The sequence below is a fragment of the Indicator indicator genome, chromosome 14 (assembly GCF_027791375.1).
Source record: "Indicator indicator isolate 239-I01 chromosome 14, UM_Iind_1.1, whole genome shotgun sequence".
NCBI lineage: Eukaryota > Metazoa > Chordata > Aves > Piciformes > Indicatoridae > Indicator > Indicator indicator.
In genome coordinates, this window is record NC_072023.1 from 20093540 (window position 1) to 20120962 (window position 27423).

The 27423-nt window shown below is 40.0% G+C and overlaps 1 protein-coding gene across 7 annotated transcripts; it reads right to left on the reverse strand.

Annotated features, from left to right (window-relative positions):
• Positions 1–2866: 2866 nt before the first annotated feature.
• BCAT1 (branched chain amino acid transaminase 1) lies at positions 2867–26174 on the reverse strand. Of its 7 annotated transcripts, XM_054386461.1 has the most exons (10): positions 25974–26168; positions 24738–24794; positions 22586–22696; positions 21594–21713; positions 18584–18747; positions 16796–16938; positions 12298–12383; positions 9596–9736; positions 8397–8471; positions 2867–2908 (listed from the first exon to the last, which is right to left on the reverse strand). In XM_054386461.1, the coding sequence occupies exons 1-10, from the start codon at positions 26082–26084 to the stop codon at positions 2867–2869; spliced, it is 1050 nt and encodes a 349-aa protein (XP_054242436.1). In that variant the 5' UTR covers positions 26085–26168. The 7 variants fall into 7 exon arrangements, with proteins under 7 accessions (XP_054242436.1, XP_054242437.1, XP_054242438.1 ...); XM_054386462.1 differs by lacking the exon at positions 24738–24794 and having other exon boundaries at positions 25974–26174; XM_054386463.1 differs by lacking the exons at positions 22586–22696; positions 24738–24794 and having other exon boundaries at positions 25974–26174.
• Positions 26175–27423: the final 1249 nt, after the last annotated feature.

Consider the following 27423-nt stretch of genomic DNA (forward strand, 5'->3'; position numbering starts at 1 on the left):
TCTTTAAATCAGTGATTAGCAAAACCCTAACTAAATGATGAAGAATGGATAATTGCCTAGTTATGATGTACCATACTCTCTCTGTGTAAATCTGTTAAAATTAAACAAATAGTGCACATGGAGAAAATATGTGCAGATGTTCTTTTACAATCTATTATTAGCTCAAGAAACACCACAGTTCCTTCCCAAATTTTACAGAAAGAATGCAGTACCACATACTCATTATTATTTACACATCTTTTTTTATCCTGTTAACCAGAAGAAAAAAATAATAAGTGGCAGAATGCTGGGTAGGACAGCATGGAACAGCAGAAGAATTTTGTGTATTATGCTGACCTGTCAGCTGCTTTATTTAGGTTTTAAAGTTTAAAATCTAGAACCTATTCACCTGGATTCCACTTGGAAACAAGCACAACTTTGAGTTGATACAGTCAGAGTAAAGCAGTTAACCAAGATATTAAAGACAACAGCTAACACATATACTGTGTCTTTTCATTCTTCTCTGCTAGAAAAGACTATGCATTTTTGCCTATCATTCCAGTCTCAACTGCCATCATTTTGAAGTCTCCACCAGTCCAAAAGGTGTAGTGAAAGTCAAGTTGTCTCTCTGGTCACTGCAGGAAACAGTGCAAACCATAGTAGGTTTCTTCACACAAAATTACTTGCATCCATTTTAAGAAAACTTTTACACAACCTTTAGGTTTATACCACAGTATCATGGTGTTGTGATCCATGCATCTGAAGTTACCTAGTTCCACTTTTCCTTTTGCTGCTAAATCTAAGATGAACGTAAAGGGACAGCTTAGATTGTTGAGAAACAGGAAACCACATGTGGTTGCTCATGACAAATCTTTCGTGAGCTCCTCACCACACTCTAGTTAAAGGCACTCTTTAGTTATGATACTTGTCTCATTGGATTAAACTCTCTACCCCACATTGCATTTTGGCATAACTCCCCATGTGATTTTTTCCCCCATCCATCTAATTAAATACAAAGATTAACAGCAGCTTGTAATACATAGTAAGATACTGAAAGACCAGCTCACAATACAGATTCAAATGGTCAGAAAAGGGACGCACGATACTATTTCTACTATAAGTGAAACAACATTTTGTCCTTGCAGTTGTATCCTAAAGAGAAAACTATCCAACACATTTTAACAATGGCTACATTGTCAAAGAGAACCTTCAACTGTTCTTCATTAAAAGATCAGATTGGACTGCAGTAAAAGATAGTAAAAGTCATAATTTGAGGAAGCAAAATAAAGTGATGGCCAAGTAGGGGTTGTCTTTAACATCTAACCCAAACTTTAACAGGAAAGCCATAAGGCTACTTTTTAGCAGTTGTGTAAGGCATGGGTGGGTGCATCAGAAATTTTGCCTTTTTAAAACTATGTTAATAAATGCCAGTAACTACGAAGGACTTATAAACATGTGAGAGATACTGTTGGGTCTTAAAAAAAAAAAAAAAAGTGCTAAATATTTCCCTTAATACTGGTGCATCTCTACTGCAAACTATGGCAATAAATGTTTCACTGTTACTTCTTACAGGACTCCATCAGTGTCAATAAAGCTTCACCAGTTTCACACTGAAGCAGCACTTTGGAACATTGATACAGAAGATGGTGATCCTTTTTGGCAAGAGATATCTTAAAGCTGTTTGACAAAGCTGTGTGCAAAAAGAGAAAGCTAATAAATACTACAGTATGGTGTTACTGGACATTTGCAGAAGTTATTTCCCTAATGATGGGCTACATCTTCTGTATTGCTTTCAGAGTATCAAGACTGCCTGTGAGAGAGCAGCAGTATACGAAAAGTATGTGTTTAACTGGAGTGAAATCAGGGTTTGAATGAAATCTCTTTCTTGTGCTAGGTATTTTCTGTTGATAGCATAGCTTGCTCCTTAGTAGGAAAGCCCTATTACATGTGTCAATGGAGGCTGGACATATTTCACAGTGAGTGGGAAAGGTGACAAGAAAAACATTTTGCTGATCTAAATTATGTGAGTGGATGATGAAAAAAAAATCCTCAGTTCATGGGTTTAGTTGCTGTGAAGAGTGGTTCAACTTTTACAGCCACAATTGCCCAGTCTTTTCTTGGCATTCACACCTGGGAGGCAACACTGCGTCTGCAGTGCCATACCCAGGCCAGACAAAGAGTAATTCTTGTCTCAGCAGGCCCTGACCCAGTCCTGTAAATCATGAACAGAAGGATGTATTCAACTGTTCAAGAGATATACACTGCCCAAGCAGCCACTGCGTATCCCCACGGAGGGAAAGGCAATAGGCCAACAGGGAGCATACTGCAGGCCAGACTGACTCAGAGAATTTTGGCCTAAAGCACAGAGGTGTTACTTGACAGAGTATGCATGAGGGATCTAAAGGGCTATGCAAGCTCAGGAGCCTCCCATACAAACAGAGGATGAAAGAAAAGAGCACATGGCTAAAATTAATTGTTTTCTAAACAGAGAAAAGGCAAAATGATGTCAATAAAACCCTGTGGCCAACTAACAGGCAACAGCTTTGAGTTTTATGACAATGCTGGTGATGGCAGTTAAAACAAACCAAACTGAAGAGCAGTTGAAGAGCATTTTACAAGTTTTCAGACTGTACGTAAGACACAAGGAGGCACTAAGAAACCCATTAGGAAAGTTCTATTGCTAACATTTAGCACCTCTACCAAGAATATAGGCTTCTACTAAGAGGATTACAGTAGAAATCAAAATGATTGTGTTCTCATTCACTGGATTGTGGAAACAATCATCCTGGGGAGGAAACTGATACAGAAACTATGCTACACACAGGCAGCTACAGAAGTTGTCACTGTTCATGTCTGTTCTGTCTGGAGGGGCTCAAATGCTCCACCTTCATGACACCAGCATGGCCCAATCGCTGTCTTCTCTTCCATACTGAAATGAAGCAAAAATGGAGTTTAAGAATCAAAATTAAAAGTAACAATGGACAATTACAGTAACTTCTTAGGTCTGTTTTCATCATATCCACCAAACTGATAGTAGTTTAGATTATTTCTTATGCCTTTATATCTCTTTGATTTGAGCAAAGCCTAAAAGCAGCTTGAAGCTTTTTCCGTCTTCCCATAAGTAGACTAGGAAGCAGTGATACCAACACTCACTAGAGAAGACACAGAATAGTCTTGCTTCACTAGAGCTTTCCATCAATTGAATACAGTTATTCCCTGAGGTCAGTTCACTAATTTCTTCATAAGTACACCTCTCTTCAATCTCCAATAAACAAACACATTTGGTTTTATTTCTTTTTATTTTTAAGGTGGGTTTTTTTTTACGGGATTCTGATTGAACGTGAATTAAAACACATCACAAACACCATGGAGTACAATTAGAGAGAACTGTAACCCAAATAAAACAAATCATTTTTCCATATACAAACCAACAGGATCTCCAGGGAGAAATGAAGTCAAGCTACCACATGGAGCTGTATCCCTTCCAGGGAAAGCACAGACTCAAAGCAGCACTTTCAGTTGTTAAACTGGCTGCATGTTCTAAATTTTTGTTACTAGTCCTGTAAACAATGCTCCAGAGAGCCCCAAAAATGCACACAAGACTAAAGTAAGCAAGTAAGTAAAGCAGAGGTGGACAGACTAGTGGCTCATGCAAGCAGGGAGTCCTTTCCATCATACTACCACGTTCAGGGAGCTTGAAAACACTCTTCAACAAGGAGTAAATACTAGGTTTAGACAGTAGGCTAAAACAATCACTTAATTCTATAGAGAGGATAAAAGGAAGTTCCTCCAGTCTAGGTTCTACATCAGCAGGAAAGGAGATAAAAGTAAGGAAAGCAAGGAAAAGTCAACAGTTCTGAATCAAGATGTGCCAGAAAAGCACAATACTAGATCCACACAAGAATCATTCTCAAGGTATTTATGTTTTACTCTTTATTCCAGCAGGTAAAGCCTCTAAATGACCTCCACATCTATCACATTTACTTTTTCTTTTCATCACTAATTCTGCTGCTCTTGTTTTGCAATCTGCAAAGTGGCTGAAGAAACACTAGTGTGCTGCTACAGTGTGCTGCTACATGGGACTCCAGACAAATTAATTCTTCAAAGGATTTCTAGCTTACATTCCCAGTGTGTTTGCCTTGGGAACTCTAACCAAGGAAAAGCAGATGTATTGTTAGTTTAACCACTGGATTACCATCACATGAGACAATTTTGCTGAGGATGGAAATAAAAGGGAAAAAAAAATAAAAATTGCAAGGCCTGGTCTAAGTTGCAAGTGCTAGGTCCTGCATTTGGGTTACAACCACCCCAGAAAATGCTACAGGCTTGGGAAGAGTGTCTGGAAAGCTGCCTAGCTGAAAAGGAACTGGGGGTGTTGGTTGATAGGTGGCTGAATGAGCTACCGCTGTGCCCAGGTGGCCGAGAAGCATCCTGGTTGTACGACATATACCAAGGTCAGCAGGACTAGGGAAGTGATTGTCTCCCTGTACTCAGCACTGCTGAGGCCACATGTCAAATATTGTGGTCCAGATTTGTCCCTGTTACTACAAGAAAGGCGTTGAGGTGCTGGAGTTTATCTAAAGAAGGACAATGAAGCTGGTAAACGGTCTAGAGAACAAGTGTCATGAGGAGGGGCTGAGGGAATGTGGCTTGTTGAGCCTAGAGAAAACAAGGCTCAGGGGAGACAACCTTGCTCTCTACAACTACCTGAAAGGAGGTTGTAGTGAGGTGAGGGCTGACCTCTCCTCCCAAGTAACAAGTGATAGGATAAAAGGAAATGGCCTCAAGTTGCTCCAGGGGAGATTTAAGCTGGACATTGAGAAAAACTTCTTCATCAGAAGGGTTGTGAACCACTGGAATAGTTGCCCAGGGAAGTGATTGAGTCACCATCCCTGAAGGTGGCGTTCAGGAAGGTGGTTTAGCAGTAGATTTGTCTACCACTAAGTGCTAAGTGCTCTGTTAATGGTTGGACTCAATTACTTTAAAGGTCTTTTCCAATCTAAACGATTCTATGACTATGATTTGAACCTGCTTCCAGAATTAAAAGGAGAATGAAGATGTTATACCACAAGCAGAATGTTTTAATTCCAGAAATAAAAGTAGATGTAGCTTCCACTTCTGATTCTGTCAAAGACTTTGTGACTTGAAGATAGTTAATCCCATCCCTTCTACCCCCTGCCACAGGTCCTACTGTCTAAAAATTAACACACATTTACCTTCTCTGGTTATGTTCTGCTGACCTATCCATTTAGGTTGTGCAACTTTCAGAAAGATAGGCTTTTTCACTAAATGTCCATTCTCTGCTGTCTTGACTGCAGTGCTTAAATGTGTTTTATATCATATAATACAAACAATACCTCACTTTCTTTCTGTCCCTTCCAAGCTGCACCCTAACCTTCACTCTAAAGGCTATAGCAAAAGCTTGTTTATTCTCTAAGTATGGAATGCAAAACCACAAAAACATCTGAGTGGTACTCCTAAAGAATCTCATCTCTGAATCTTCTAACTCAGAAGACAGTGTACTATGACTATATCATTCACAGAAGACAGTGTACTATGACTATATCATTCACAAGCACACTATTACTGTGCACAATATAAATGAGTTAATAATAAAAAAAAAAAAATCTCTACCAGCCTTTTATTAATCATGATTTCCACTCAGTGATTGGAAGGGAAATGTGTATTGCAGTGCTACTACTGTCTCAATTGGCATGAGAAATGGAATCAGTTCTCCCCATGAGTTTCTAATTTGTCACTCTAGCTCTAGTTGTCACTGAACAGCTGTTCAAATCCAAATAAATCCTGTTGAACACAGAAGACTTACAAAAGAACAATAAACAGCATGAAAATAGACTTGGAGACACAATAATGAAGATAATCTGGAAATGTTTTAAAAGCACATATTGCACACAAGGGAATTGGTATAATGGTATTGAATAGGGAGCTCTGCACCTCTTGGTGACACGTTCAGATGCAGACCAATATGGGTACTGAGAATTTTTACTTTTTATACAGATGTCCATTGTCCAATATGAAATGGGTACATTGCCCTAGTTTGGGCAACTGCACAGCTTGGAGACACAAGTTGTATTTAGCTATCATTTTCATTGCATTTAGATCTTGAATATTCCCTGGAATAACAGCCTCAGACTGTCCAAATGGTATGACATGGGTCCAATGACACTGCAAAGCTGTCTCTTCTCCTGATGGCAGAATACACAGAAGATCTTTGTGAAAGATCCTGCAGACTCCCTTGATGTTTTAAGAATATGACACACTCCATGTTGTGCCTTACAGCATTGTTTTCTATATGACAGCCTGGGGTCCATTGGGCTATGAGCTCATCTCTCCACAGACAGAAATATGCAGAAATAAAACCAGCAGCCACTGATTGGCTATTAAAGGGGAAGCAGCCATCATTCTCTTTAAAATCACTTTTCTAACGAGGAAGTGTTCTCACTCTCCTGACTTTTTCAAAGGAGGAAGAAAACAGAAGTAAACATACACATCATAGCCCAGCACCTTCCAGGAGTGATTGATCTAGCCTTGGCATGTAACTAATGAAAACAAGGTATGTACATAGTTTAAAGGCAAAAAGGTCCATATGCACAGGTGTAAAGTGAGAAGCTCCAAGAAAGGCAATGGTTAGAAGCAATCCATACTTTTTCAGCCTCCTCCTGAGTCTTAGATTGCAGGTAGAAAAGCAGGGTGATTGGGGAGTGCATGGGAAGAAGCAAGCTGGATAAATTTGTCTTACTAATCCATTCACTATCTCTTGGCCAAGGGAGAAAGACACATATTCCAGTGTTGCCTTCTGCAGCAGAATTCTGGATTTCACAAGCTATTGTTCTAGAGATGGCACTTGCTTGTCTCATGACGCAAACTGCTAAGGCAATACCTGTCCCCACACAACACTCAACAAGGTGCTAGAACTAGCCTCAGCTCTTTCTGATACTGAGCTATTCGATGACTGCAATGAGAAGTGATCAGTGGAGAGTCAAATTGATCACAAATTGTTGAAGGCCCCAACACACTGAAAGAGCCTTGGAAGATAACACAGGAGTTAAGGAAGTGCTTTTAGACATTAAGGATAGATACTTGACATGCAAACAAGACAGCTTTAATACAGAGCACAAGCCATGCCAACAGTGATCACAAGGAAAAGTGCATAACAAATCTGGACATATGATAACACATTCATGACAATACCACCAAGAAGCTGCTATGAGACCTTAAAAGGATCTGTAACTTGCCAAGACCTGCTCCTATCCCCAAATACCCTAAAATAAACTATGCTAAACAAGGAAAACAAAACAAGCAACTAAAGTAAGAAGGGTCAACAAGTGCTGCTCATTGACTTTTACCTGAAATAGTATTAACTCCCATGCCCAGACATGGAGATCAAGTACAGATGCTAAATACACCGTTATATTTAAAAAATCACAGAGGAAGGAATTGTTTTAAGATCAAGAACCAACTGCGTGATTGGAAATATGCTGAGAAACAGAGATGGTTATCAGCTGGCTGTGCCCAGGGAGTTCTTGCTGCTTAGCCCATCTCTTTGATGATTAGCCTATATTAATTTGTGATTGTAGTTATTAAGGTTCTTTATAATGCTGGGGTTTTTTCCACTTAAAAAGGAACCCCTAAAAACAATACTGATAACATTAGCAGTAATATCTTGCAACTCTCATCCAGCTTCCAAGATGAACAAGAAAAAAAAATTTTCTCTATTCGTATTACACTTTCCCAAGGGGAAAATGAAGAATTGAAAATAATTAAAAAAAAAAAAAAGAAGACAGAATAAAATCCAACTATGCAAAAGAGCCTTTATTATTACATAAGGGTGCCTGTAGCACCACTATTAAAAAGATCCTTTTCTGCTATTTTCAAATCACACTCACAGAACGTTAGGGGTTGGAAGAAACCTCCAGAGATCATCTAATCCAACTCACCTAGAATAGGTCACACAGGAACACATCCAGGCAGACTCCACAACCTCTCTGGGAAGCCTGTTCTGCTTCCCTCAGAGTGAAAAAGTTTTTCCTTCTGTTCACATAGAACCTCCTATGTTCCAGCTTGCACCCATTGCCCCTTGTCCTGTCACTGGGCACCACCCAGCAGAGCCTGACTCCATCCTCCTGACACTCACCCTTCACATCTTTATAAATAACATGAATGAGGTCACCCCTCAGGCTCCTCTTCTCCGAGCTAAAGAGCCCCAGCTCCCTCAGCCTTTCCCCATAAGACAGATGTTCCACTGCCTTCAGCATCTTTGTGGCCCTGAGCTGGACTCTCTCAACCAGTTCCCTGAGGTCCTTCTTCAACTGAAGGGCCCAGAACTGGACAGAGTATTCCAGATGTGGCCTCACCTCTTATCAGTTTATCTGGTTAAAGAAGAGGAAGCAACTTACCTGGATATCACTCAGCTTATTCAGGAAACGGGTGGCTATCTGAGGTCCATTCTCCATAGTTGGAACGTGCAAATGCTGACATGAAATAAAGGAAGCGGGGGAGCAGAGGGAAATAGAGAGAGAATAACATGTAATAATAGCTTTATATACATGTGAATACCTCTAGGTCACCAAGAAGTTTAATAAATGTTTATCAAGCTTTATAGTTCTATCTTCTTACAAGTAGGCAAGGACAGAAGCAATGTTTTTTATAGGGAGATAATGCTAAGACAGCGAAAAATTAGAGTGACTGAACAGTTACGCTGCCTTGAAGCAAAAGCTCATCTAAACCTTCCAAAAGATCTGTCCAACCCAAAAGTTCTATTCTACAGGCAAGAGTAGTAACAAGTTACATACAGTATTTAATATGGTGTAGGAACACAGCAGGTACATTTACAGAACTTAGTATCACTCAGCACCTCAGTATCTCTCATACTACCAATTATATCAGCACCAATTATATTCCATCTTATCAATTCAAGCAGTATTACTTCACAGTCTGTTACTGCCCTTCTCACGTTTAGTGGAACAAAGCACATCCATATATGCAACTGCAATGACCCAGTCCTCTGAAATAACTTTGTGCTGGCTAAATAGCATCAAGTTGTCTTAACAGACTGAATGCTTCTGCAATTCCACCTGAGCAGGAGAAATCTCCCACATGGTGTATAGTAGGTGGAAGCAGCTGCACATCCTCCTGAAAGAGCTCTTGCATCTGAGCTAAGTTCCCTGCAAGTGATGGGAAAAGATGAGAATAACTTGAGAAGGAAAAACACAGTGGCTCAGAAACTTTGTTCCCTGAGAAAGTCTTTTCTCTCCTCACATTTCCTAGGTGCCTTAACTTTGGAAAAAAATGTTCAATAAAAGAACTGTTGGAGAATGTATTTTTCTGTATTTTCAAACAAGCTGGGAGCTATTTTTTCCCCCCTTTTTCCAGGAAGTGAGACTTTATGCATTGAATAGAGGGAAAGTTCTCTTCTGACAACATACTGACACTGTTCATCTTTCCAGGATTCTGGCAGCAATCCCTTTCTATTTCACAAGTTTTTCACTTCAGCTGCAGTTAATGATGATAAACTTCTGAAGAAAGAAGGTGACAAAAATAAAGGAAAAGAAAAATAAAACAACAACAACAAAACAACCCCAACCTATTTTCTTACCTTGCCCTTATATAAAATTTTCGAGACAGGACATACAATACAAGCTGTTCCAGCACCAAACATTTCCTTCACTCTGTTCTCTTCCAAGGCAGCTGTCAGGTCACTCATGGTGATGTATCGCTCAGAGACTTTAAATTCTCCCTGCACAATAAAAATCAACCATAAAAATTGCAAAAAGTTTCATAATGGTTTGGTTTCTTTTCCTGTTTGTAGCGACAGTCAATTTTTGACTATGATCTTGTGATCTTTTCTTCACACAAGACAAGACTCAAGTCAAAAGAATGACCTTCAAAGACAGGCTGTGGTTTGCCAGATACAGTCCTGATGGTGAAGTGGCACTGCCCTCTGATTTTCTACAGGATATCGATACCGCATGAGGGAATAACAGAGGGGGATTTGTCCACATAACAACAGAATCTGAGCACTCATGGTTTCCAGCACAGTAGAGTTTATATAAAAATTGCTCAAGAGAGCTTTGCATCCCACTCTCACACAATTCCTAAGCAAAATACATTCTGTTAATTCCACCTGGAATGCCAACTCTAAATAGCATAGTTCTTTAATCCCTGGTGAATTCCACACTGTGGCCTGTACACAGCTGTCACAAACAACATTTAACTGTATTGCAGGTATCAGTAAAACAATTCACTTTGGACAGCCTTAACAGGGGAAGTGTTTTCCCTTCTATGAGCATTAAAGAATGCAGAGCAACTTCTTGAGGGAATGTGTTTAAAAAACAGAAGTAAACATCAAACTTCGAAATTTTAATTTCATGGAATTATATGGACTTTATTGTCCTAACAGACTAAACTGAAGCTTAGAGCTTGTTTTATATGCAAGCTTTTTAACATGATCTAGAGGACAATAATGAGAGAGTGAGGCAGGGACACCACAGAATCATAGAATTGATAGGGTTGGAAGGGACCTCAAGGATCATCTAGTTCCACCCCCCCTGCCATGGGCAGGGACACCAGTTTCAGGTTAGGGAAAGCAGGTCAGTAAGAAGAGAACAACGTGAGAATAGAAGACACCTATGAGAATCACAGAATTATTTTGGTTGGAAGAGAGCTGTAAGATCATTGAGTCCAACCGTTAACCCAACACTGCCAGGTCACCACTACACCACGCCCCTCAGCACCACTTCTCCATGGCTTTGAAACCCCTCCAGCGACAGGGACTACACCACTGACCTGGACAGCCTGAACCAGGCCTTGACAAACCTCAAACAGAAGAAACTGTTCCTCATGTCCAATCTAAACCTCTCATGGAGCAACTGGAGGCTGTTTTCTCTTGTCCTGTCACCCCTCAGCTGCCCCTTACCAGACCTGTTCTCCAGTACCTTCACCAGTTTCATTGCCCTTCTCTGGACTCACCTCAGCTCCTCAACATCCCTCTTGAAGTGAGGTCCCCAAAACTGAATCCAGGATGTAGTCTCACCAGTGCCCAGTACAGGTAGATGTTCCCTGCTCTGGTCCTGCTAGCCACATTGTTGCTGATCCAAGCCAGGATGTGGGTCACCCTCTTGACCACCTGGGCACACACTGGCTCATCCTCAGCCACTGTCAAGCACCGGGCAGTTTCCAGCCATTCTGCCCCAAACCTGGAGCGTTCACAGGGTTGTTGTCACCCAAGTGCAGGATCCAGCACTTGAACTTGTTGAACCTCATCCCAGTGGCCTCAACCCAGCAATGCAGCCTGGCCAGGTCCCTCTGTAGTGCCTCCAACCCTCCAGCAGGTCAGGAGTCCCTCCCAGCTTAGTGACATCTGCAAACTGAATGAGGGTGCCTCAATCCCCATGTCCAGAGGACTGAGGTGAAGGTCTGGTTTCTCACAAACAAGCCCTATCAACTGGGAATATCTGTCTGTCTTGTAAGGGAGATGGGAGCAATACAAATAAAGATACATAGGAGTTCAGTAAGTGAGATGTGTCGGGAAGTACAAGCCTAGCTGATTTCACTGCAAGTCGAATTTGAGTGATCTGTGTTTCAGCAAGTCTTTCAGCTACATGTAGTTGGAAGCTGAGTTAATACCAGGGGGAAATCGTCAAACATGCCTGTGTTATTCCTGTTACTCCTCCCTAAACACAAGCCTGGTCAAAATCAGGAGACAGGATACTGAGTTTCGTGAGCCTTTGGCTGTACAGTATTCTTATCCAAGCTGCAATAAGACATTTGAATACAGTACAGACAGAGCAAATAGTCTGCTGCATTTCAAAATGTGAGATAATCCCAAGCATCCCAGTAAGAACTTGGATGGCTACACTACAGAACTGGAATCTGGAAGCAGACAGATGACTTCAAGACTGTGGCTGGATTTCAGGCTGCATGGTAGTTAATAGAAATAAGGGTGGAACCATGAGAACTGAGTTAAGAAATAGTGTGCTGATGACTAAAATATATCTCTGGTCATGCATGGTAATTGCTTGTTTCCTCGCTTTAAGTAGCTGGTACCAGAGGCTTTAAAATGAGAATTTTCATGTTAAATACTACACGGAGCTAATTTTGCAAGCTTGATAATATTCTGTGTGACAGATGTGGGTATTCTGATGATGTTGCAGGGAATCTATGAATTAGCATGCCCTCAGTTCCCATTTTGGTTAAGGGATTTGAGCAGATGAGTTGAACTTCAAGATGCTGAGCACCAGGAATGCTTCCTTTCACTGATGTTATAACATGATAGTTGAAACCACTCAAAACACTCACCCAGTTGCGTGCCAGATCCAAAATGCTTTGTCTTGTCACTCCTGGAAGGATGATGCCATCTAAAGGTGGAGTTGCTAGCTCATTTTCTGTCAAACACAAAACAAATCGAAATAGTGATTGAAAAAACATCCAAAGAAACAAAAATAGTGTTTCTCGATATTATACGTGAAAATGAAAAAGGAGTTGAAAAATAGCAGGAGCATTTCCTACCCAGTAAGATGCAACACTTCTCAGATTTACATAAATTCAGTTCCAATAAACTTATGTGGAGTGTTTGGAACCTCTTGAGTACTCTTCAGTGGGTGGGGAAGAAATACATTTAATACATTAACAAATACATGGCTAAAGCCTGGTAGTAGTTTTTATTCCTTAGCGCATTACGGATTCACTGTATAACTACTGGGAACCACTGAATGGCACAGTCTTCAAATTCAGAAGAGAGAAGTACAACAGAAGCCGTGCCTAATAATCTCAGAGCAGATCATTACTTTTCCTGAACTGCTTTACTTAATTTGGGAATATTGGATTCAGGATACCCACTTTGTAACAGTAATATGTAACATTAAAAAAAAATAAAATTGGAGGTCCATTTACTGAGGAAACAAAGCAGTGAAAACCTTGCCAAATACATCTTGAGAGGAGAGATCCTTGAAGATCTTCTGTCTTGGACATCCTGTTTTTACCCCTCGTTTTCTCTACATGAAAAGAGCAATCCTAATAAAATTCCAAAGGCACCAACAACTGACATTTTTCCATTAGTTTCATTTGTTAGTTCACATTTGTGCCCCAGTCAAAGCGCTCCCCTTTCTCTAACAGAAAACTTCAACTAATGTAGACCTTAAAACCAAAGATTGTTAATTACACACCAGATAACATTCTCTATGTGGAGGTGTTGTCATGGATCTTGGCCGAGAGCTATTTAAGCTCAACAACATATATTAATTGATTTGAGTTAGTTTGAAAAGGTGCCAGGCCAAGCCAGATACCAAACAGCACTGAACAGACCGAACACAGGAGTCCCAAAATGTTTCAAACAGCCTGCTCTGTAGAATTTTGTCAAGTACACATATGATGCCTACCAGCCTGGGGCCACCCAAGGAACAGCTGCTCCCCTGGTATCTGTGAAAGAGAATCATGCTATACAACATGGCATGCCAAAAAGCTCATCCTCTCTGTGAATCAATGCCAAACCAGGCTGCATATGACATCTATTTGTCCATCTCCAAAAAAACCAGACTGTGAGCTCACAGACTGCATTTGCCTTCTGAATTTTTTGATGGGCCAGAAACCTTAAAACACATAGTAGAAAATATGGGGAGCATTAGATGCAAAGTGTCAGGGTTTCTCTTTAGTAGGCTACTGTAATATTAGTTGCACTACCAAACCAGTGCCTCACTACACCAGGTATGGTCTAGGCATGCTGTAACAATGGCAATGCATCAGAGTGTTAAAAAGGATCTTTAAAATGAGGTCTGACATATTACACAGCTTCAATTTTAACACATCTGCCTTTATAAAGGTATAGCAGGTAAGATTCCAAATGTGGGATGTCTCCAGGACAGTAACAATCACAAGAAATTCTCCAAAATACATTTTACCAGAATAAGAAGATACCAAGTGAACTTTAGGGTCAAGGAGAATCCAGAAAACACTGATTTCACTATTAATAACAGCTGACTTCCTCTCCCAATGTCCTTTCTATTGCTTTCTCCTTACTTCCCTCAGATTTTTCTTCTATGCTTTCCTCATGTAATCACCAACTTTGTGTCACTGTCAATTTACTTTCCTCAATTACTTTCCCCTCCTTCTCTTTGCTTGCCATCTCATTCATCTGCTGCTCTCCTCTCTGTGCTATTGCTATGGCTTTCTATCAGAGCAGAAGGTACAATCCTTTTTCTGTTGTTAGTATCCTCCTTGTACAGGATACTTCTGCAGCACAGATAATCTTCCATCTCCAGAGCACTAAGCAAAACTTGCCTGGTATTTTACCTGACTGGTCCTGAGAATTTTTATCTTTTTATTTATGTAAACTATGAGCACTATTAATCCCCATTTTACTAACAGCAGAAAAATACTAACACATGAATGATATTCACAATTCCTTAACAGTAAAGCTAGAAGTAGGGCCAAGATGGTCCCAAATCTTTCTGAAGAGACTGAATTTTAGGGAAGTACCCATAAATTTCATAGTCAGCAACCCTCAGGTGTTTAAATTTTAAGGTTTTCCATAATGTCAAGCCTATATTCTAGGAAGAACAATAGACATTAAAGGAAATGAGTTTCAATGTTAAGAACTTTTTGGGATTGTGAGCTCTGAAGAGGCAAATGGAAAGAATTGCAGGGTCACCAGAATTTTCACTTTGTGAAAATAAAATGAAAACAGTATTTTAATGAATGAAATATCATAATCCTGTATTGATGTAAGTGCAGGAACCCAGATATGGTCATATTATAAGCCTCAGCCAAAGCAGCAGTGGGTGTACAAGAGCAGCATACAGCACATCATGTTATTTTACCACAAACGGAGTTGTTTCCTCCTCCACTCCCTCCTCACCGTTGCAAATTAAACATTTTTCCAGGCTCCTCCAGCCACTCAAGACACAGTGCTGTAACTGAAGATATATAAAAGCAAAGGCTTGAAAGAAAAGCCTTTTCTCAGTGGCACAGATATCTTTTAGTCTAGGCTTTGCTGGGCTAGGCCTTTATTTTGCTATAAGCCAAGAAGAGCTTCTTAGGCTATCCCACAGTGACCTCTGAACACACAAAGAAGGACATTTTCCTTTTGATGATGACCTGCAATTTCTGCCTAACTATTTTTATGTTAGATCCCTCTCTCAGCTGCAGGATCTGCATGACAAAACAGACCCACAGCCTAAGCAGGTATCCTTTGTGAAGTGACAGAACATAATAGCACACACCTGAAATCACAATGTGAAGCCATAGGCAGGTATACAATGACACAGGTTGGCAGCAAGAGTGATTCTCAGCCAAAGATATGATAAATAAAGCATTAATCAACACACCAGGAGACAGCAAAGTGCTCCAGAGATACTAATAACCATGTCATGTGAAATGGCAGGTTTACCAGTATACAGTTAGCTTGGGTGGCATGAATTACAAGTTGTTTGCTGCAGCCACCTCACAATAGTACTATTCACTAGTGCACTCGTAACAGAGTGATTGGCAGATCTTTGGAAGGGTATGGTGCTGCAGCTGGATAATTCCAGCATATTCCTGGTTTAAGTACAATGAGAACATTGAATTCTAATTACGTGCCCGCTTCAGTGTCCTTTCCCTGGGCAGAATGAGCCAAAATCTATTTTTGTGTCTCTTCGGTGAAGTTATACAAGGCATGAGTTTGGCCATCTAGCTACACTGACAAATCTACTGCTGCTATAGAAACAAGAAGATTTCCCATATTTACAGCTTCATTCACAAGATTTTGCAGACTCATTCAACACTGAAGAAGTATCCTCCTCCTCTTTACCAAAGTGGTAAAGATTTCGCAGAAGAACAGTAATGAAACTGGAGATGGGAGTCAGGTAGCTGGATTCCCATTACCCTGCGCTGTCCAAAGCACACTGATGCCCCCACAGAATGCTGCCTCTGTACTGCAGCTGAGCACTGTCAGATTAAAGTCAATATTCAAGGGTAGCAATGGCACTATGATGCAATCAGAGTCTGAACCCTGTGTCTGCTGCCATGCAGTAACATTTACTTTTCATGGAGGGCCAACACTCAGAAAGTCAGGAGGTGTCCTTTGATTCATTTGCCTATGCACCGGCTCAACCCTTTAAAAATTCAGTCCTGCAGTCTTTCAAACCAATTCTCAGGTGCAGCTATCACCTCTGACTGAATACTGGCATGCCCAATGGGTGTTTTTGAAATGCCTAAATATTTGGATGCTCACTAACTAGACAGATTTCTAATCAGCATGTGGATTGCTCAGAAATGGCTGTGGATACAAAGGTAAAAATGGCTTCAAGAATGATGGTGTATCTTGAAAGCATCATTTGAGCATTAGTGATGCAGAATGCTGACTGACATGCTTCTCTCTCTGCCTCCACTGGACAGAACTTCAAATTCTTCAAAGAAAGAGACAAGTTCTTCAGCAGCTGGATGCTGAAGTACTTTTGGTTATGCTTCAGGAACATTTGACTTGCCAGAAAGTGATGATGGAAACCACTCATGCCAAAAGCAAGAGTTTGAAGAGTTACTTACTAAAGATGTTTTATAGCTGTGTGTATCCACATTTTTTTATGATCCAAAACCTCCTTCAATATCAAGCATGCTGCTAGAATGGACACCAAACCTGCAGTGTGACCTCATGTACAGCTAGACTCTGCCCTTCTGAGCACGTGGACTGGCCCAACAGTTTAGTATGTTATCAGAAGGCACAACTCATGCCTGCTCCAGAATCTCCTCTTTCACAATGGTATAAACTGGTCACCAAACAGTTTTTAAGCAGAGAAAGTTTTCACAGTTTGTTTTCCTATACCTCCATCTTCATTTATCCAGTAGAGAAATAGATTCATTGTTCCAACTTCAGTTATTTGGTGATCTTCTCCGTAGAGCCACAAAACCTGCTGGCAGCCTAACTCCATGGCTTCTTGCTGGGCATAAATAGAAGAACCATAATTCCTATGAGAAACAAAAAGAAAGAGCAAACAGTTATGAGTATCTGTTTGGATATTTTCTTATTTCTACACAAGGTTTTGTGCACATCTACCTGGTGAGCAAGTATTCTGCACAGTCACTGCTTGTCTGTCCCTGGGATATTTTCATTGGAAGTATTCAACTAGTGTATTTTACTGGATCATTTCTATCTACACCCCAAAAACTTCAAAGGGCCAAACAACACCAACAGTTCAAAGCTATCCATCCAAATTGCCTGAAAAGCATCTCTTGTTCCATTTTCTGCAACTAGACACCTTAAGAAAGCACTGATCTTTATTCAGCACTTGGCATCCTGGCAAGAGAACAACATCCAGCTCATGGCTTTAAAAAAAAAAAAGGCAAAATAAAACCAAGTACCTCATCTCATATATGACAGCTTAACAGGTCATATACACCAGATGAAGCTCTTGGAACACAAAAATCATGAAAGGAGACTTATTTCTTTTTCTAGTAAAAGACATTCACAGAACTAATGGCTTTGGGAGCTGCAAGTGGGACTTGATGAATTCCACATCCTTGAGGACCAACTGATCTCATAAAATGCTGCCTACAGAGTGAATTTGACCGAAAAATCTGTCAGTCACATTATGACCTTCTGTGGCTTCTTGGGGCAGTGGGGAACCCCTTATTGCTTCCGTTGTTCAACAACCATGAAGACCCAAAGGCAGCAGCTCCAAAGTGCTGACCACACTGGAGTTAAGATCTCACCTTGAGGCACAAATCAAGTCAGTAGTGATTCCAAACTATTCACAGCTGATGTATGAAGGATCCATAGGATACAACTGATGTATTTCTAAAACTATGCAAAAAGTCACAAAAAGCAAAAGGTCTCAAAATGAAATGAATGATCTTCTGCCCTTTGATTACTCTACCAGCTCCACTGAGCATCACTTGACAACTTGTCTAGAAAAGAAGCTCCTAGGTAGAGACAATACACTTCATTTAAAAATCAAAGACCAAGGATGAATAATCAAGTAATTTATTCAGCAACATTCAAATTGCTTCTTCCAGTCAAGTCCTAAACAGCTTCACTCCACAGGTCAAGTGCTTGAACATTAAAAATTATGTTTCTAGCTAACTAGTGCTTTGGCCTAGTTCAGCAGAAAACTGCCAGACTAGAGTCAAGTCAGTGCAGATAACTCTCTGATGCTTTCCCTGAAACACCCACTCTCCCCTAGATAACTGCAGATGGCTTGTCAGGACAGTCTGCCAAGGAAGGAGGTCAGCAGTCAGTGCTGCTCACTGCCCATTTGGCAGCAGGCTGCTATACTGAATACTGCTTCACAGAAGTGCTATCTTGAACATCAGCTTCTGCAAGGGGAACAGCCCAAGTATTGCACTGACACCTTCCAGGCCCAGTTCCTCAGTTTCCTGCTGCAAAATTGCCTCGGCCAATAATCCACTTGACTTTAATATCCAATATTATACACAAAAAAACCCAACTGAATCATGTAAGTAATATTTTCAACATACAATTTTAAAATCTTTATTACAGTACCTTGTTTAACTGCTGCGTTTAATACCTCTACTTCAAATGCATTAGATACTTCACTAAACCCCAAATCTCTCTTGTAAGCTATGTATAAGATGCAGAATCATGTTTTCTTACCCTCCCAGTTTGCAATCCCCCGTTCCTCCTTTCCAGGCTCTCACATATTTTGGATCTGCCCACAAGGATATTGGGCTAAAGCATCCACCCGCAAAGTAAGGGCCTACAGGGCTCAGTATGACATACAGTAGGGCTTTAGTCGGCTTCTTCACTCCAAGGGATGGCTGGAAGTAAGGAATGCAAACAAATCAAAAGTTACTGGTATGTTTCACACGTCAGATGCTGCACAATTAGCTTTTGAAATGCCGCTTTCAAGGGAATCATAGAATCATAGAATCAAGAAGGCTGGAAGAGACCTCAAAGATCATCAAGTCCAACCTGTCACCCTAAACCTCATGACTATCTAAACCATGGCACCAAGTGCAACATGGACTACTTCTGCCAGGACAATGCAAAGTGCTGCAATGAAGAGACAGTATTTGTGTAACTTCCCCTCATTCCCAGGAACATCACAACCCTAAGCTTATACACTGTCCCCATTCACTTAGAGTTGTTTCATTTATGTAGATATTATTCTAATCTTCTCAAATGCTTTCAAGCTTTAGAGAATTCAGAAATTAGTTTAAGAAGATACTACATAATTATATGAATTAATCATAGCATAAGCCTGAAAAGCCTTTTAGTGAGAAGAGTTGGAAGGATGACTGCTAGCAATAACAACAATGGAGGAATCGCTGTATTAGCGAAGAGAATTACACACTGCCACTTAGAACTCCTGTTAGTATAGAGGAGTGTTGGCTCTGTAAAGACTATGTAACAAGTTAAATGGTTTGTCTCCTGGAAATGGTTCACACAACAGCACAGGAAATAAGTTGCAATGTACCAGTTTTGGGTTTGGGTTTGTTTTGGCGGGGGGTTTTTTGGGTTTGGGTTTTTTGTTATTTTTGTTATTTTTGTTTTGGGTTTGTTTTTTCCTCTCCTGTCTGAGGGATGACTTGAGTCATCACCATCAAAACTGGAAGGTGGAGGTCAAAATTCTGGCACTTATCACTCTAAATCCTGTGGGAGGGGACCGTGCTTAACTATATGATTCTTTGCAAAGCTCAGGACTGACCATAGAATCATGGAATGATTGAGGTCGGAAGAGTTTTCTAGAGATCAACCTGTTCAAGAAGGGCTACATACAGCTGGTTGCCCTCAATTCTTGGTATCTTCTATGCAACTGAATGGGTTGCTCTTTTCTACTCGTTTTTTTATCTTGAGCAAGTACAGAGGAGGGCAATGAAGCTGGTGAAGGAGCTGAGGCTGTTTCATTTGAAGAAGAGGAAGCTATGGGGAGACCTCATCACTCTCTACAACTACCTGAAAGAATTGTGGTGCTGGTCTCTTCTCACAAAGTAATTGTGAATAAACAAGAAGGAATGGCCTCAAACTGCAACAGGGTAGGTTTAGACTAGACATTAGGAAAAGTTTTTTCACAGAAAGAGTGGTCAGGCATTGTAATGGGCTTCTCAGAGAGGGGATTGAGTCACCATCCATGAGAAGTGTTTAAAGGTCATTTAGATGTGCTTGGTGATATGGTTTAGGGGTGAACCTTGTAGAGTAGGGTCAGTTGGACTTGATGATCCCAAGGGTCTTTTCCAACCAGAATGGTTCTGCGACCCAACTCAGAAAAACTAGTCTTTTTAAAAACTAGTCTTCTTAAAAGAACAAGCTCATCCTTTGTTTCTAAAGTTAGATCTCTACTATAACAAAGTTAGTGAACTTACATCTTTAGGACCAAAGGTCTAAGCAAAACAGTGTGCACAAACTATGCAAAGCTAAACTAGGAGGTGGAAGGGAAAATTACTGTGTAACAATGAAATAGTTGGAAAATTCAAATAAGCCTTCCTCATGTACTGAAAAGATTCTTCTGATTTCTGTCTACCTCACTCCTTCAGCAAAATTTCTAACAAGATGAACTGATATCTTGATATTTTCTGGATTTTGACAAAATCACTCAAAAGATCATGCTGACAGGGTTTCTTAATTGTGCTGACTCATAAAAGGACTGAGTTTCAGGACATGTAATCCAGGAACAACATAGGACATTGTGGAAAGGTCAGATATGTTGGCTAACCTGAAACAAAGCTCAAGGGTAAAAGAATTTCTAAAAACAAAGACAGAATGGGGAGGTGGATGGTGGTAGTCAGTTTTTAGAATTAGTACTTTACAGTCACTGGGTGGAGATACTTCCACCTGAAAATCTGCACCTAGTTTACAAGCATTAAATTAATGGAGTCCTAGAACGCATGTGAAACATATAATGCTCATTTATACTAACTACTTACAGATGTAGATAATGCAAAGAGTAAATTGCTTAGTCAGGAACTATACATTCTTTGTCCTATGCTCTACCACTACAGGTTTTTCTCTTTCCACTGCTAAAAAAACATCCTTAAGGTTTTAATTACAATAAAATTTCCAATTCCCTTTATTAATGTTATAGATTTGAGTCACATCCATATGAAACTCACAGAGTACACACTAATACCTAGTTTCTGAGAAGCCTTTTATAAGGTCAGGTTTATCTAGGCTCAAGAATAAATTGACACATGAACTAGTTCTTAGTTCTGTTAAAAGTCTGTCTCAGAAGAGCCATCATAATTTCCTGGGTGGAATTTTCTAACGTCTCCTCATTAAGGTCAGGATGGAGGTATAAGATGAAATCACAAAATCTACCCCGGTAACATCTATTCCCTCACATTTTCTCTGACTTAATCATATGCTACAGGTATACATCACCAGGCCACAACTAACTATTCTTTTGGTATAAATCTCAACTTTGTCCTAGCCACTCAGAATCATTTCTCTTTCTGTGAGCTGAATCAATGTGTCCACTAGGTGGTGGTGTGGGCAACAAAAATTTGTGAAGCCGAGCTGCAGGTGACTAACTGAAAAGTAAAAACAAAACCAAGCTGTCCCCCAGTTCTAAAACTTGTTGTTCAGTAACTGTTGTGTATTTCCTTTCACGGACGGAAGCTTTTGCCTCATGCTTAAATACACAAAAGGGGAAAAAAAAGTTTCACACCTCGGTTCCAATTAAGGTAGGCCGGATATACAGGCTGGCAGCAGTTGAATATGGGACCCACTCCTTTTCCACCTCCACAAGCTTCCGAATGCACTCTAACAGCTCGTTCTGGTCAAAACACTGAGGAAAGAAAGCAAAGAGAAAAAAACAAATGGTGAAATACAGCCTGAACACTCTGTGGTCTTTATAGATCCAAAGGTTAAAGGGAACACTTCATCAGGATATGTAGCAGTGACAGTCCATAGAGGTACACAGGACCACATCATCTACCTTGAGTAAATTCCCATGGTTTTTGCCACTGCAGCTTTTTATAAAGTATCCTGAATACCCTTCTTCTGCTACAAAGTATTCTCCTGAGATACTAAAAAGGAAAATTGATCCCTCTTGTCTCCAAAGCACAGACAGAACTCCCAGTGTAGCTAGCATCTCCACTTGGGCAAGTGGGTACGGCATCACCTCTTCTGCAGATGACTGCTTTGGGTTATAACTTCAATGGGCTCAGCAAGTCTCCCAGCTTTACAAAGTTACAAAGTACTCGCAGTAATAAAGCCAAGAAGTGTAGGAGGAAATTCACTGGCTGACATACAACTGCTAAAAGCAGCATTAAGTTGTCAGCATGACCAAAAATGAAAGCACACAGAGACTTAACTGAAGCGGAAAGAGGAAAAAGAAGAACATTAGTGCCAAAACAATTTCATTGGCTGTCTGCGTGCAAATACCTGCAGGACAGTGCTCATCCATCAGAAAGACTGTGTAACACCTGAGATAGAAGGGTTAAGATAACAAAGCAAGCAAACACTGCTGTCATTTGAAAGAAAAACGTGTTTCAAACTGTTTCCTTTACCGAATAAGAACTCTTAACAAACTTTAACTGAATTATGTAGGAGTTAGAGTGTTTAATAAATGTTACACTACTGTAATGTTTCAGACGTGGTCTCTGAAAATGAAAATACTCTCTGACTTAAGGAGAAGAAGGTGCTGTGGCTACATACTGGCAGAGTTGCTCGCCTTGCTGACCGTGCCATCCTGTCCATGTTGAGGGTGGGCCGGAACAGGCGGATTCTGCCATCCACTCCTCGGTAAGCCTTCATTCCTTCGAACAACTACCAAGGAAAAAGAAATCAAACCGTAATTGCCATGTTATCTCATGATGATCTGCACAAAAATCAGAACACACTGCTTGGAAACAAAAGAACTTGACTTTCCCCACTAACAAAGTATAAACATTAACTAGTTCATCCCTGCAACACACTCCTCTGAGGTAGTTACTATGAAATTTATAATCCAAAGACAACCTGGCTATGTATCTTTCTCTGTCAAGGGACTTAATAATAACCATTTTTTTAATAATTTGGTTACATCAATTAAAATTTGTAGCATGTGTTTGACTGATCTGTTCTGACACCTAAGGCTGAGCCAGAGCAGTATTCTCCCTTACAGATAAGATCTATAGAATTTAATTATATATGTTAAAAATTTTTAGAGCTCTGTCCAAAAGACATTTCAGTAGGAAGCAGAGAATAAGGTAATTAAGTGAACTCTGCTGCAGGTCTTGCTGTAGTTGTAGCAAATTCTTGGTCACATACTTCCCCCACATACCCCTAATGTTGTGGAAAAGGGTTTAGCTAGTGTGAGAGACGGATGCATCAACCTGACATTAGAAGAAGAATGTATAAATGTTTCATTTTTGCTTTACAAGAAATTTAAATTAATCATAATTATCCCATCCAACTGCCATATCTGGATGACTGGTGTTGACAATCAATGGACCAGAAACCCTTATGCCACCAGTGCCCTCCCAGCAGGATGCTATAGGGCATCTCCTAACCACAGCAAAAATATATCTCCCCACAAAATATGCATAGTTATTTTCAGTTACAGATTGATAATTTCCACTTATAGACAGAAGACACATAAGCTTACATTAATATATACATATACACAACTATTACTTAGATTAAGCATTAAAGGATCACATGGTTACAGACAGGAATTCAGATGTTTACAATCTATTTTCTAAAGCATTTGTTTATAAATTAAATTTAAGTTCTATGAATTTAACTGCAACGGTGCTGTCAGGCCCCTCAGGCTTTGTGGTCTGACTGTTCCACAAAAAAAAAAAAAAAAAAAATTTAAAAAAAGGCTGGAAATACATTCTATGTGATTGGAAGTCTACAGACACAAGTTTCTTAGTTGGAAAAAAAAATCCTGCATTTTTTATTAAATAATTCTAGTAGAGTACTCAAGTCTTCATTATTATTAAATTCTATATCCTTTTATCACAATAATCAGCGAAAAGCAATGTTCAGAAAACTTTTCTGCAGTCCCACGACAGAGCTAGGTCCTTCCACATGACAAATTTTAATTGGGTTGTAACTGGGTTGCAAGAATCCTGGTAATTTTTCTTAGGCTACATGCCAACTATGTAGTAGAACTAGAATTAGAACCCAGAACTTTTTGCCTTCAAAATTTATCTTACTCCAATGGCAATGCCAACCTCATTGAAAGCTATGTCTACAGTTTTGGAAAACAAACTGTTCCTAGGACAGGCATTGTAGCTACAAGAAAAAAAAAATCTGTCTTTAATAAAGGATGGCATAGCTGGGGATATGGTTGATATTTTGTTATAATTTTTACTGGGCCAGTTACTAACTAATACCACATTTCTATATTGCTACTTTCTTATCACAGAACAGTTGTTCCCAACCCCCCCTCCCCAATCTCCCAAAACACATCCACAGGACTTTTAATGAGAGGGAAGAGGAGGGAATGTTACTACTGAGATTTATCAATGGTTTGAGAGAACTAAGAACCACATCATTACTGAAACACAAAGCCTTCTCAAGCTGTTAAATCCTTTTCTCCAAAAAGAAATACTTCCAACCTTTCAGGGCTCAGTAAAACCTTTCACTCATTAAAAAGGGAGACAGTGATGTGTTCCAGAAATGCTCAACTCGAATAAAAGCAACTGCTGTGGTTGCTTGGATGACTGGTTGCTACAGTGGTGTGCAAACAGTATTATCTGACATGTGTACATCACAGGAGCTGGATCTGGAGTTCACAGATCCAGACTACCACACTGCATCATGGAGGGCAAGGAGGAAGGGGAGGGAATGCCAAATTCAGCATTTTTATTATACCCACTGTGTATTCATTGAGCCACAGCATTGGCACCAGATTCTCCTCTGTCTGTCCTCTTGGCTAGAGGAAACGTGATGCAATAAGGGTAAAAGAATAAAAAAATAAAAAAATAAATGGAAAAAAATAAGAGCATATTCATATTAGCAACGATTTCAGACTGGGCCAGAAGCCAAGCATTAAAGCAATATGCTACTAAGAATGAAATATAGATTTGGGACTCCAGCGTGGTTTCTTACTTCTTAGGCAGATCGAGAGCTGCAGCCTTTGTCACAGGGGCCTGTTGCAATTTACACAGGACCTTTGGAGGCCTGCTGACTTGATGGGGAAAAAAAATAGCAACAACTAACACCAGAGAACGGTGAAGGCAGGAGCTCAGAGACAGTAAGTAGGGGAAAACTTGATCCTTTCCTTACATCAGTGGCAAAGCAAACACAAAACAAAACAAAAAAAAAAGGAAAAATAAATAAAAGAAGCACAAACAACTCCACTAACCTCAGTGGAGACACTCCCACCTTCAGCATATGTGCCCTACTGAGGCTCTCCCACAGATGTGAGTATAGCCAAAGCTGCTCTGGAGACACAAAAGGCAGCTTCAGGCAGTACACAGCTAAGCACGGAAACTGTTAACCACGCTGGTTTCCGACTTAACATTTCACTTTCCAAAGTTGCTTGCTGAATATTCTCTGCTTAAACACACTTGTATATGATGAATACATCAGATCTAGTTCAGAGCTCTCCAAACTTTGAACAGAGTTGCAAACGAGCATCTGCCTAATTTGTCCTGCAATCCAAGCTATGAAACTTCAAAACAGCTTAAAATAGCTTTCACAAAGTGCACATCCATTGCCCAATTAAAACTGAATCTCACATGATCTTATGCAATGCTCCGTTAAGGTACATCAGAGACAGTAATTGGACAGATCCACCATCAGTGAACGAAATGCATTCTCACATGAATTTGTCACCAGACAAGAAAGGGATCACCTTCGCTAGGGCAGAAAGTGAAGTGGGCTGGAATCCACAGGCCAGAGCTGCTTCTGAGTTATACTAATGTAAACATAACATAACCTTATTGTAAGTAATGGAATTAGTCTGGAAGGTCATCAGTTAAAAACAACAACAACAAAAAGTTATTAGATATTAATAAACTTCAGACAGTAATAGTGCTTGTATTACAAAGCTATGGCTTCAAGACATAATGAAATAAAATAGCACTTTCCAAATTGACTCAGTACTCACTTCTACAGCATAATGCAAAGATGAGGAGGCTGGATGCAATGAAAGGTTCTCAAGAGGTTTAATGTAAGGTTTCTCCCAACCTGAAGCCAAGGACCATTCAATTATCAGCATATTATCAGTGAACACAGTTCCAAATACCAAACCGCTGGGGTCTGGTTTTTCCTTGAAAGTTGTAGCTGGGGTGATAATCAAGTCAGAAGCCTAAAGGAACATGAAGACAAAGATGAAGTGCATAAAAATAATTGTCAGACATTTAAAAATTATTCTGCCTCACTAAACATGGACAAATGCAATATTTTATCTGCAGGGACATTTAATAACAGAACGGTTAATGGTGGTTAACTTCTAAGTAGCTGGCAAAGTACTCATGCTGCATATGCACACATATACACAGTGCTACTTGTATCAGAAGTAGTAGGTGCATTTTAAAGCACTGTTAAGTGGAGGAAGCAGCACAAGGAATAAACCCAGAAAATCAGCAGATGAAGATTTCTTGCACGTTTAGATTAACAAGTTACAGAAACACCCAATTGTTGTACCTCAGAACATACGCTGATCATCAGAAATCAATTCCCCTCACAACTAAGCAGATGTTACGTTGATTTTCCCTTAATGCATAAAGGCAATGTGAGATCAGAGCCAGCAGATTACTTGGGTCACACCAGCTTGTTCATTTACATTCATGTTTTCCTCAAAAGATCCCATTAGTAGAGAAGGCTAAATGTTCCCCTGCAAGACTAACTCGAGAGACTTTTTCTTACAAGTCATGACTAGCTGTAGAAATGCAGCAGTTTTTTGTACTGGTTTTGCCTGGGATAGAGATAATTTTCTTTGTAGTAGCTAAACCAGTGGTGTCAATTGTCCTAAGCAGGAGAAAAAAGAAAATCAGGATCTCTGGCACTTTGCTCTCCTTTTATACACACATAAGGGCTAAACAACTAGAGAGTACTAGTGGGCAGTCTTGATCCACTTTCCCCATTCTCTTTCTGCACCATTTGAGCATTTAAAACTCTGCTGGTCAGAGGCAAGGAAGAACTCACAGAATTGTATTTGAAGCTCCATTTTTCTTCCTAACATGACTCTGCAAGCACCGACTCTTATTACAGACCTCCAAGAGAAATCTTAACTCCTCTCTATTGGGTCTATTTAAAACAGACTGGACCGTGGGTAGCTCAGACTATGGTTCTCAGGATTTGCATGTGCAGCAAAAGGCGGTTCTCTAAGAGGCAGCACTGACTTTGACTTCTCAGACTCAGCACACATTTTACAAAATGAGAAAAAAAAAATCACTCCCAAGCTTTTGAAAAAGAACACACACACCTCTGCCTCTAAACAACCTGATTTTCAAGATGTATTTAATAATCAACGGCCTATTTTGTATTGATGAGTTGGTTTGGGTGAGGTTTTTTTTGCTTAATGGCTTCTATATGAAATTAACTTAGAGATGGAG